At 47.0% G+C, this 12,797-nt stretch overlaps 1 protein-coding gene across 1 annotated transcript in view; it reads left to right on the plus strand.

The window, feature by feature from the left end:
• Positions 1 to 12,797, plus strand: part of ASB3 (ankyrin repeat and SOCS box containing 3) — a 109,820-nt gene that overhangs the window by 69,695 nt on the left and 27,328 nt on the right. The window contains exon 8 of the mRNA XM_033938548.1: positions 6,844 to 7,095. Within this exon, the coding sequence (XP_033794439.1) occupies positions 6,844 to 7,095 (252 nt within the window). The remainder of the gene's footprint in view (positions 1 to 6,843; positions 7,096 to 12,797) is intronic.

Here is a 12,797-nt window from a genome sequence, read left to right on the forward strand (position 1 = left end):
ACTCCAATAAGGCACGCCCTCAATATGTATGCCTATGGCATTGCTTTTTCTTGGCACATGTACACATTTATGCCTCTCTTTTTTTTTTTTTTGTGGACTTTTTCTGCGCATGTGCCGATCACTATCGCCAGCGACTCATCATGTAAATTTGGTGAACCTCATTTGCATACGTGGTTCTCCAAGCATGATTCATCTTTTTGAAATCGTTACATTTAAGGCTGTGACAGCAGCCTGTTAGATTTTACTGGTGACATTAGAGAATCCGTTCCCTCATGGTTAGAATAGTGGGCTGAGAATCAAGGAAACTTGGTTTCAAATGTGACTGACGCTCCTTGTGGCATTGGGCAAGTCATTGCCTTCCATTGCCTCGGGTACAAATTCAAATTTGTAAGCACTTCAAGGACAAGGAAATATTTAATGGAATGCACCTTAAACCACTATTGAAAAGACATGAACTGTGTCCAAATAATAATAATTTTTAAGTCTTTGAGAGCCATAGGCAAGTCTGTTTTTACAAGGCCTCCACAATGCATATTCATGATTATGCTAGTATATATTGGTTGTAGAACATCTAATATTTCTGTCCTAAGATCTGACATTCATAATCTCTGAAGTTATGACAACAATTTTAGACAGGTCCAATTCAGCCAACTGCAGTAAGTGGCTTGTAAGTTGCTCACATCCATAGGTCAAATTAACTACAGATAATTCAATGCTGGGTCGTGTCCAGCCTCTAGCATTGAATGTCTGGGTTAGTTCAACAATCTGGAAGTTAACCAGGCACCAGTTGTTACTTGGACCAATGCCCAGTTAATTTGGTGTATATAGTTGGGACAGCCTTCTTGCTGTCCTAACTTTATCTACTTACTTAGCCAATTAGCAGACTGAATATTGCTGTCAGATACCCTAACTTAGTCCAGGATTCTCAAAACCCGAATTAAAAAGCGACGGTCTGCTAATGCAGTCATTTTGATAGTGAATTGAAAAAAGTGAGACATTCTCAAAAAATCGCACATGCAAATGAGGTTGGCAGACAGCAGCGAAGATTCTCTAAATTTGTATGTGCCCATCACTGGTGATATCGATGGGCACATGCACAGAAAAAACACGTAAAGAAACAACCCTCCCCCCAAAACACAACAGCAGCGGGAGAGATGTTCAATCTATCCTGCTGTCAACCAACAAACATCCCCCCCAGAAGCGGGAGAGATGTCGATTCTCTCCCACTGCCAAGAAACCCATGTCGCCACCCAGCCACACCCCATCCCCCCCTGCAGCACAAGAGATGGCACACTCTCTCCCACTGCCTTGAAATCCCAGTCACCCCCCCCCCACTGCAATGTGAGAGGTCCCTAAGGTCGCAGGCCAGCTGAGAAGAGGGAGTCCGCGCCCCTCCCTGCATCTATTTGGAGGTAAGGGGGAGGAGGCATTGGAGGCAGGGGAGACGTGTTCTATGGCAGGGGTGTCAATTGCCAGCAGGGGAGAGTGGACATCTCTCCCACTGCAGGGGAGGAAGTATTGGTTGGCAGTGGGAGAGAATTGGCATCTTTTCCGTTGCAGGGGGGGGCTGTCGCTGCTGTTCCGGGGGGTTGTTTGCTGCTCCTGCAAGGGAGGGGTGTTGTGATGCAGCGGGAGAGAATGAGCATCTCTCCCGCTGCATCACAACAAAGGATTTCTAGCAGTCTGTGACACTGACTGGCACCCCAGAACCAGTCACTTATTTTTGTCGCCAAAAATTGTCGCCACTTCTAGAAAATGGCTTGGCATTTTTTTAAGAATTCACCGGAGGGCTCATTTCAGTGTTGAAGAGCCCATTGGCATGTCATTGTCGGAGACTGCTAGAAAGCTCACTATCGACAGAGATAATCCATTTTGATAATACGCTGCTAAAATGTGTACAGGCTAAGCTGTCGGTAAACAGTTTAGCGACGGCATTAAAGTTTTGAGAATCAGAGCCTTAGTTGGTTTGCACGTGGTCAGTTAGAGCTGATATTCAGCAGCACCACCTAATTAATTGCCAATGAATACTGATGGCTGGCCAGCTCAGTGGGGTTTAACTAGGCAAGAGCCTCTCCTACCCAGTTAAACTCCTTTGAATTTTGACCCTGAATTTTAAACAGACAAACCACCACATAAATTCACTTGGATATGTGGGAATAAAGGTCAATAAACAAGTTGTAGGTGATATCTTTTTATTAAACTGATGATGTTTCTTTGACAAGCTTTTGAGAGTTATTTTTTTAATGATTTTGGAGGACATAGGGTCATGGACTTGATGTACTGCCTTTCTGTGGTACAACCAAAATGTTGTTGTTTTTTTTCATATATTATATGCAGGTACTTTCTCTGTTCCTGGTGGATTCATAATCTTATTTGTTTTGATTTTTTTGTTCTTGGAGAAATGGAGAGTGTGATGTGTGCTTAAAGCTACTCACCTCAGCACCCAAACCCACACTGCTCCTTGTGACCCTGAGCAAGTCGCTTAATCCCCCCCTTATCCCAGATACCGTGACAGACAGGGAAAAATGCTTGAGTATCTGAATAAATTCATGTAAACCCTGGAAGAATAGTATAGAAAAACTGAATTAATTAATATAAATAGAAGATTCAACAAGGTAAACTACAAGAAGACAGTTCCATATTAACTGAAAGCCCTTAGAATCAGGTAAGAATTGTCAGGCCTAAAACAAGAACTGTTCAGAAAGAAAGAGAGATAATTTCTTCCTCTTTCTCTCTCTGTCTCTCTTTCTTTCTCTCTCTGTCTCTCTTTCTCTCTGTCTCTTTCTTTCTCTCTCTGTCTCTTTCTTTCTCTCTCTGTCTCTCTTTCTCTGTCTCTCTTATCAGCCCACTTCATTAACCTAGAAGAAATGGAACCAGCCTATGGGAGTTGCTCTGCATTACCAGGGAGATGTGTGTTTGAGTCCTACATTTTAAAATGGCTCCGATTACAATGCATTTAAGGCTACAAATACTATGACCATAGTTCATACATGAACTTGTTTTGTCATTGCTATAGCAGCTCATTGGATGATAAAGGTCAAGTAGTATCAGTTTAAACCAGGGGCTTTCAACCCATTCCTTTGGAATACACCAAGCCAGTCAGGTTTTCAGGATACCCACAATGAATACATATGAGATAAATTTGTGTGCAGATCTATCTCATGCATATTCATTGTGAATATCCTGAAAGCCTGACTGACTGGGCTGAGAACCCCTGGTTTAAACCAACACTTTAACTGTGGCACAGGAAATGTTACATACCCAGAATAGTTTAGAATTATATGACGTTGATAGGCTAAAAATTATTTTCCAGAAATTGTTCCAAATAGCTGGTTTGTCAGCATCATTGATTTTTAACAGTACTTCAGGTACCTTTTATGCAGTTTGAGTTGGATTTTTATTGTATACAGGTTCTGAATATTTTAACAGTTTTACATGGTCCTTCCATTCTGTGGTTTTTCAATAGCTTGAAAAAATGTCCAGCTAAAGAAGTTAGAAGAAAAACATTGCTTAATCAAGGCTACTATTGATCTAAATATAGGCTTGCTTATGGCACTAAAGCAGTTGTCTTCTAAACAATGCGTTTCCAATAATGGATACACTTCCTGCCTCTTTCATTTCCACTCCTGAATAATCAGTTCTGTTGGACGTTGATTTGAAGAGATCCTCTTGGTTTCTTGGCTGACAAAAGCTGAAATTTTTGATCTGTATGTAGGAAAGAATGTGGGAAGAAATTACTGCTTCTACATCCACAAACAGGTTGAATCAGCCATACAAGTGTCTCTGTAGTTCTTTGAGCTCCGATAAAGCTTCTGAGCATGTTCTGCTGTTCCATGTGTTACATACAGGAACTTAAATTGTGAGCCCATTTCTGGTCTTGGTCACTCTGTCTTTCTCTCTCCACCACCCACCCACCCCATCCCCCCCTTTTGGATCCAGCATTCATGTCCCCTCATCTGCTTGCACCCTGAATCCCTTACCCCACTCCCCATAGTCTGGCATCTCTCTCTCTCTTTCTCTATGATCAAGCATCTCTTCCTTCTCACCCTCCTTTCTGGCCTGGGTTTTCTTCTCATCTGCTTTCCCCTCCACTTACTGGTCCATCATCCTTGCCCCTTCTCCTCTCCCTACAGGTTTAGCATCCATGTTCCCTCTTCCCCCCCCCCACTTGCAGTCCAGCATCCATGTGCCCTCTTCTTCCTACCCCGCCATCATGGGCCTCACAGAATATTCAGAATTCTGTACGAATGGGGAATTCTGCGCAAATTCTACACTGCGCAGATGTGCAGAATTCTGCCAGGAATCAGTAGTGCATTATGCCTACTTGTGGCAATAGAATAGGCATGAAATCAATCTCTGCATAATTTCCAGTTCCTCTAGTAGCCAGAATCTCATGAAAGTTGAGCAAAGAAATCCTCCTTGTATTTGATCTCTTTTCAGCTAGAGCTGTCTGTAAAAGTAAACATGCGACTCTGTGGGATTTTGCCAGGTTGTGATCTGGATTGGCCATCTTTGGAATCGGGATACTGAGTCATACTCAATATGACTATTCTTATATTCTTACCAGTCAGAAGAGGATATAGAGCTGGACCAGGATGTTTGGTCTGACATACACTGGGAAGATTTAAAGTCCTTTTCCGTGACTTGCCTAGGGTCACAAGGAGCAGTGTGGGTTTGGGTGCTGAGGTGAGTAGCTTTAAGCACCACACCACACTCTCCATTTCTCCAAGAACAAAAAAATTAAAACAAATAAGATTATGAATCCACCAGGAACAGAGAAAGTACCTGCATATAATATATGAAAAAAACCCATTTTGGTTGTACCACGAAAGGCAGTACATCAAGTCCATGACTCTATGCCCTCCAAAATCATTTAAAAAAAAAAATAACTCTCAAAAGCTTGTCAAAGAAACATCATCAATGTTCAGGTCCTGATCATTGGGACATTTGTTGTCTGCATATGCAAAAGGGAACACTTTAAAGCCCGACAACTTCAGTGTGAAAAATGTTTTTGGGTTCGGCATTGACATTGCGCATGATGGGAGATTTGGGACAAGTTTCTCTACGCATTTCCTCCAGTCCCTCTCATCGGGAAATATCTCCTCAAGCTTCGCCAAGATTGGGGCACCATGATCCTCATAGCATCCCTTTGGCCATGCCAAGTGTGGTTTCCACTCGGAAACCGCAACCACAGATGAGCATTCTGGAAGTGCCAGTTGATATTAGAACCTGTTATTAGGGTCAACACAGATATGGTGATGAAGTGGCAGTATAAACTTCCACTGCTGCTCCTGATATCGCACTAGGGCTGGATCTGGGGCTGTACAACTTGAAGCTTGGTGTGGGCAGCCACTTACCTTTTTCTTCTCAGTCACGCACTATTACTACTACTTATCATTTCTATAGTGCTGCCAGACATACGCAGTTCTGTTTATTAAACATGTAAGAGACAATCTCTGATCGATAGAGCTTACAGCCTAATCAAAATAAACAAAAAGGACAAATAGGGGTTAGGGAATTTCTTACAGAGGGAATGATAAAACAGATGGGTACTTTACAAGTAAGAGCCAAGAGTTAAAAGCAGCTTCAAAAAAGTAAGCTTTTAGCCTAGATTTGAATACTTCCAGAGACTGAGCTTGATGCGTGCAGCAAGATAGAAGGGACAGAGTCTGGAGTAGGCCGTAGAGGAGAAGGGTATAAATAAGAGAGACTCATCCAATGAATGTAGTTCCTAGGGAGGAATATGAGGAGAGATACTGAGGAGCTGCAGCGTGAATGCATTTGTAAGTCAATAAGAGGAGTTTGAAATACTGTATGTGGAAATGGGATAGGGAGGCCATTGGAGTGGGAGGGGTAATGTGAGCATAGCAGCACTGGCAGAATATAAGTTGTGCAGCAGAATTTTAAATGGATTGAAGGGGAGAGAGATAATTTAGTGAAAGGACCTGTGAGAAGCAGGTTACAGTTTTCTAGTCAAGAGGTGATAAGAACGTGGATAAGGGTTTTGGTAGTGTGCTTAGAAAGGAAAGGTCAGATTTTAGGACTCCTTTTACTAAGCTGCGATAGCGTTTTTAGCGCATGCAAAATTTTAGCACGCGCTAAACCCGCGCTGCACGGCTAGAATTAACACCGGCTCAATGCTGGCGTTAGCGTCTAGCGCGCGCAGCAATTCAGCGCGCTAAAACCGCTATCGCAGCTTAGTAAAAGGAGCCCTTAGTGATACTATGGAGGCAGAAATAATAGGCACATGGACACTAGAGGGTTACTGCTCATCTTAGCTTCCTGAGCGACTACCCTTCTCACCCAACCTACTCGGTATGCATATAGTATAGAAAACATACTGGAAACCAGGACAGTCCCATATATGAGCCTGCATAAGATATATCAGAAACCATGGGACAAATATTCGGTCTATATTCAGCACATATCCCGGCCATGGGTTACTGCATAAAGATAGGACTGTTTTGATGCAGTCCTATTATGTGTTTACCCTGGCTGGTTAAGTACTTAATATCAGCACTTAAACATAGAAACACAATTGACCTAGTACCGACTCTACTCCTGGAACTCTTCCAAAATAGCTGGTTTTCACATAGCCAATAACTGCTAATCTTCAGCAGCGATAACCAGTTATATTCCACTGAAAATTAGCGGATAGCTCTGAACAAACGATTTATCCAGTCAGTGGTCATTTATGGTCTGTTAAATCATTGGTTATATCGACCAGCAGATTACTACTTACGGGTTAAAATGGGCAAGAAAAAGTAAGTAAAAGTTGACTGTCTTTAGCCGGAGCAAACACAAAACACCTTTATACTAATTATATCATTTCTTTTTTTCTAGGGACTTTGGCATGGTGCATGTATTATTAAAATATGGAGCCACTTTAACTGAAGCCCACTTAGGATTTTGCTTGAAATATGAGAAGTGCTCTCTGTTTCGCTACTTCCTGAAGAAGGGTTGTCCATTGCCTTCCGAAGGACATCTTCCAGAGTTTCTACAGTGTGCAAGACGGGCCCAGCAGAATTATAAAGAATGGCTACCCTATCTCCTATTGGCTGGATTTAATCCCCTGAATCTGTTGTGTGACTCTTGGTAAGAAACATATTTCCTCATGACGGAGAAACCTGTTTTGGGAACTCCATTTATCTGAATGCTTAGGGAATGATTCTATAAGTAGCTGCCTAGATATAGGTGGCAAGTACGTACTTAAATACCGATTAGTTTAGTCATTTACATGTGTATGTGAACACTTTATTAATTTAGGAGTCCTTTTACTAAGGCACACTAGCCGTTTTAGCACACACTAGCACGCCTTAGTAAAAGGACCCCTTAGTTAGTTTTATAGCCCATTCTCCCTGGGGAGCTCAGAATGGGTCACAAGATTACATACATAGTACAGATTGACATACAGTTCTAGACTTACAAACTTAGAACAGACAGGGTTACAGAGTTGTAAAACTAATGCATTCAGTCGTGAGAGGTTACAGTTTAAGGAGGTTGATACATGGTACAGGATAGAGGGGTTCTGTTTGCAAAGGGAAGGGAATTCAGGAGTAGAGGGAGCGAGGTAAATGATAAGAGTTACGCCATGTGCATAAATGCAATTTTCTGGCTACACACTGGTCTGTAAGTATGCACAAAACATTGCTAGGGTGTACTTTACAGGTAGGTACTCATATGGGCAGGGTGCATAATTACATGTATAAATTATAGAATACTTTAATTGACTGCAACCTTTCAGCAACTTATGCAGAATCATTCACACCAGCTTGGTGAGTGGTATGAGGGGGTCGGGTCTTAAATTTACACATGTGTTTGACCTGTGATGCTAGTATTTAGTAAAAGAAAGTATGTGCCTGCTTTCCTTTATATAGAATATATAGGTTACTTAGCAAGTTCTTATTAGATCAGCCTCAAAGTTGGCTGGATAAGGTTCACTTGGGGTTTTGTTAATTTTTATGTGGTTTTATTTGGCTTTGCTATTGATATTTATCCCAGGACAAGCAGGCAGGTATTCTCACTAGTGGGTGATGTCATCAGAGAGAGCCCCGGTACGGACGTCTCACAAGCACGTGTTGCTTGTAGAAACTTAAAGTTTCTAGATGCCCGCACCGCGCATGCGCCGGTGCCTTCCTACCCGGAGATCCGGGCGTGTCTCCTCAGTTCTTTCTTTTCCGCGGAGCTGAGAAGTTCAACTTCTTCATGCGCTAGCTGAATTCAGTTAAATTTGCCTTTCTTGTCCGCGTTTTCGTTTTCTTTTAATTACAGTTAACAGTTCTTTTCTTTTTCAGTAAAAAAAAAAAAAAAAAAAAGAAGATTATTTCCTCCGGCAGGTCGAACGGGCCGGCCACGTGGCTCAGGCCCACTGGCTTCGACCTAGCGGCGGAGATTTTCCGGCCTATGTCCCGGCCAATCACCGGGTTTAAAAAGTGCAGCAAGTGCCAACGCGCGATTTCACTCACGGACCCTCACTGGCGCTGTTTGCAGTGTTTGGGCCCTGACCACATCCCGAAATCGTGCGGGCCTTGCTCTACCCTTACGGCACGCTCATTCAAGCGGCGTTGCCTATTGTGGGAATCGATGTTCAAGATGGACGCAGCTAAGGATCCCTCAGCCTCCACTTCATCTGATACCTCCCCGGTTCGGGCGAAACCGGCATCGACCAGTCCTGCATCGAATGTGGTGAAACCGGCATCGCTCACCCCGACACCATCCACGAGCTCGACGTCGGTGCCTGCCCCGGTCTCCTCGGTTCAGGTACCTCTTCCTTCCACAGTGCCACCAATGGTCATCAAAGTGCCGAAAGCTACTAAGCAGAAGCACTCGGCCTCGAAGGAGCGCGATGTCCGTGCAGGAGGACCCCCTTTCGGTGCGGATCCCTCCTTATCGGCTTCGCTACGGTCCGTGCTGGAAGCTCAATTCGTTGAGCTCATGCAGACCATCGGACCCGGGCTCATCGCTGCCATACAGGGTGACCTCCCGGTACCGGTCCAAAGGGGCGGTCCGCCCCCTCCCCCTCCCCCACACCGTTCGACCTCGACAACCGACGAGGACGAACGGGGGAGGGCGGCGATGCCCACGCGGCAAGCCTCGCTTACCGATATGCCGCCATTAGAACCCATTACGCCTCCGCGCCAACATGGGACCAGACCTCCGATCGATACTCGAAGCCCTGGGCATAGTCAGGAAGAGTTCTTCCGTACTCCTTACCAGACTTGGGTAGCATCGCAAGAACCCGCATCGCAAACCCAGTTGCGATCCACTGCTTCCAGCCCTATCCACTTGGGGGCCTTGGGAGACCATGCGATGCACAGATGATCCCGATCCCCGTCCCGCCACCGAGACGGGCACCGATCGAGACACTCATCCTGGCACTCCTCACGCCATTCGGAGGTGTCACCGCAGAAAAAACTGCAACGTAGGGGATACTCCTCATCAGAGGTGTCCCCCCCGAGGGGCCCGGAGTACGAGGAGACACTGGTGCCCGATTCTCCTTGTCACTCCCCGATGTCCACGGACCTGGAGGCCTCCTCCTCCTCCAGCCCGTCCCACAGACCGACGCTGGCGGAACAATTGTCCTTCTCATCATTCCTCCGACAAATGGCGGAGGATCTGGATGTGACCCTTGACACGGGCTCCCGATACTCCAAAGAGTATCTGGACACCATGCATTTACCTAACCCTCCAACGGAGTCGCTTCGGCTCCCCTTGCATAAATTACTGGACCAGACCTTCATGCAGTGCTTCGAAACGCCGTATTCCATACCGGCGATCCCCAGCAAACTCGATGCTCGATACCGCATCGTGCACCATAAAGGGTTCGAGGGCCCTCAACTCTCCCACCAATCCCTACTGGTCGAGTCCTCCCTTAAACGCTCTCATCCCTCCCAGGTCTACGCCTCTGTACCGCCGGGCCGAGAGGGGAGAACGATGGACAAATTTGGTAGAAAATTCTACCAAAACTCCATGATGGCGTCACGGGTGCTAAACTACAACTTCTTTTTCTCTTCCTATCTGGAGTTCTTCTTGCCGGTGCTCCGCAAGTTCACTCCGTTCATAGACAACCAAGCTCGATTCGAGTTCGAGGAAGTGGTAGCCTCCCTCTCCCAATTACGCCTCCAGCTGATGCAATCCTCCTTCGATGCATTCGAACTCTCGGCACGCGCCGCCGCAAGCGCGGTAGCTATGCGTCGCCTGGCATGGCTCCGTACTATCGATATGGATCCCAACCTACAGGACAGACTCGCCAACGTACCATGTGCTGGAGCTGACCTGTTCGATGAGTCTATCGAAACTGTTACCAAGAAGCTGTCGGATCATGAAAAATCCTTTCAATCCATCCTGCGGCCCAAACCCAAACCTCAACAGTCTCGACCTTCCAGGCCACCCCTGATTTACCAGCGGCGTTACATGCCCAGACAAACGCCTGCTGCGAGACAGCCTGCGAAGAGACAACCTCCCCAGAAGTCTCAGCAAAAACCTCAGCCACCGGCGGTACCTAAGGCTCCCCAGCCCTTTTGACGCCCCCCCCCGGGAGCATAACCTCGGCCTCTCCCATAGGGGGCCGCCTCCATCTTTTTTACCATCGATGGGAGGCCATAACCACGGACCTATGGGTCCTCACCATCATAAGAGAAGGATACTCGCTTCAATTCCACCGGGTCCCCCCGGACCATCCTCCAAGAGAGTATCCTTCAAGCTCGACGCAGACCGCCCTGCTTCTTCAGGAAGTCCAAACCTTACTTCAGCTTCGGGCTGTCGAGCCGGTCCCGTCAGACCAATTGAACCGAGGGTTTTACTCCCGGTACTTCCTCGTCCCGAAGAAAACGGGCGACCTGCGACCCATTTTAGACCTTCGAGCCCTCAACAAGTTCCTGGTCAAAGAGAAGTTTCGCATGTTGACTTTGGCTTCTCTATACCCCCTCCTCGAGCAGAACGACTGGTTATGCTCCCTGGATCTCAAGGAGGCCTACACTCACATCCCCATTCACCCGGCCTCCCGAAAGTTCCTCAGATTTCGGGTGGGAAATCTGCACCTACAGTATCGAGTGCTACCATTCGGCCTATCTTCGTCCCCCAGAGTCTTCACAAAGTGCCTGGTGGTAGTGGCCGCAGCACTCCGGGACAGGGGTCTACAGGTATTCCCATACCTCGACGACTGGCTCATCAAGGCCCCGTCAGCCCCAGAGGTCACTTCGGCGGCCTTGGCTACAACCTACTTCCTCCAGAATTTGGGCTTCGAGATCAACTTCTCCAAGTCTCATCTACAACCCACCCAGTCCCTCCCCTTCATCGGAGCGGTCCTGGACACCACCCGACTCCGAGCATTCCTGCCTCGGCAACGCATGGAGTCTCTTCTTCATCTCAGCCAATCGGTGTCTACTCGCCAAACCCTACCGGCGAGACAACTGATGGTGCTCCTGGGCCATATGGCCTCCACAGTACATGTGACACCCTTTGCCAGACTCCACCTCAGGATCCCCCAGTGGACCCTGGCATCACAGTGGAATCAAACGTCCGATCCACTATCCAAACGCATCTTAGTCACACCTGCTCTTCGGCAGTCTCTACTTTGGTGGATGACCTCTTCGAATCTATCCAGAGGTTTGCTGATGCACTCTCCCCCCCATCAGAAAGTTCTAACAACCGATTCGTCGAACTACGCATGGGGGGCCCACCTGGAGGGTCTCCGCACCCAAGGATTCTGGACCAGTGCGGAAAGACTACACCAAATCAATCTACTGGAACTCAGAGCCATCTTCAATGCGCTCCAAGCTTTCCAACACCTACTCCACGACATGGTAATCCTCATTCGCACAGACAATCAGGCCGCCATGTATTATATCAACAAGCAAGGAGGCACGGGCTCGGCCCTCCTTTGCCAGGAAGCTCTACGAGTCTGGGACTGGGCGGTGCGCCACAACACCCTACTCAGAGCAGTATACATCCAGGGGGAGAACAACGTCTTAGCAGACAAACTAAGCCGTCTGCTACAACCGCACGAATGGACTCTCCATTCCAGCCCCCTTCACCAAATCTTCACGCAATGGGGGACGCCTCAGATAGACCTCTTTGCGGCTCCCCACAACGCCAAACTGCCTCAGTTTTGCTCCAGGATCTACACTCCTCATCGCCTCGAGGCAGATGCTTTTCTACTGAACTGGGGGAAACAATTTCTATATGCGTTCCCACCATTCCCGCTGATCCAGAAGACTCTGGTCAAGCTGAAACTCGAACGGGCCACCATGATTCTAATAGCTCCTCGGTGGCCCAGACAACCTTGGTTCTCCCTCCTACTTCAACTCAGCAGCAGGGAACCAGTACCACTTCCAGTGTTTCCTTCACTGCTTACTCAACATCAAGGATCACTACTTCATCCCAACCTGCAGGCTCTCCACCTGACAGCTTGGTTCCTCTCAACGTAACCCCTCACCAATTCTCACAAGAAGTGAGGGAGGTCTTGGAAGCTTCCAGGAAGCCCGCCACTCGACAATGCTACTCCCAAAAATGGACCAGATTCTCCTCATGGTGTGTTTCTAAGTCAAAGGAACCTCAGCGAGCTTCCTTATCCTCCGTGCTGGACTATCTCCTACACCTATCTCAATCTGGGCTCAAGTCCACATCCATACGAGTCCACCTGAGCGCTATTGCGGCGTTCCACCAGCCCCTACAAGGGAAACCCCTCTCGGCCCATCCGGTGGTCGCCAGATTTATGAAAGGACTCTTCCATGTTAACCCTCCTCTCAAACCACCCCCAGTAGTTTGGGACCTCAATGTAGTCCTTTCCCACCTCA

This window comes from Geotrypetes seraphini, chromosome 3 (genome assembly GCF_902459505.1).
Source record: "Geotrypetes seraphini chromosome 3, aGeoSer1.1, whole genome shotgun sequence".
Classification (NCBI taxonomy): domain Eukaryota; kingdom Metazoa; phylum Chordata; class Amphibia; order Gymnophiona; family Dermophiidae; genus Geotrypetes; species Geotrypetes seraphini.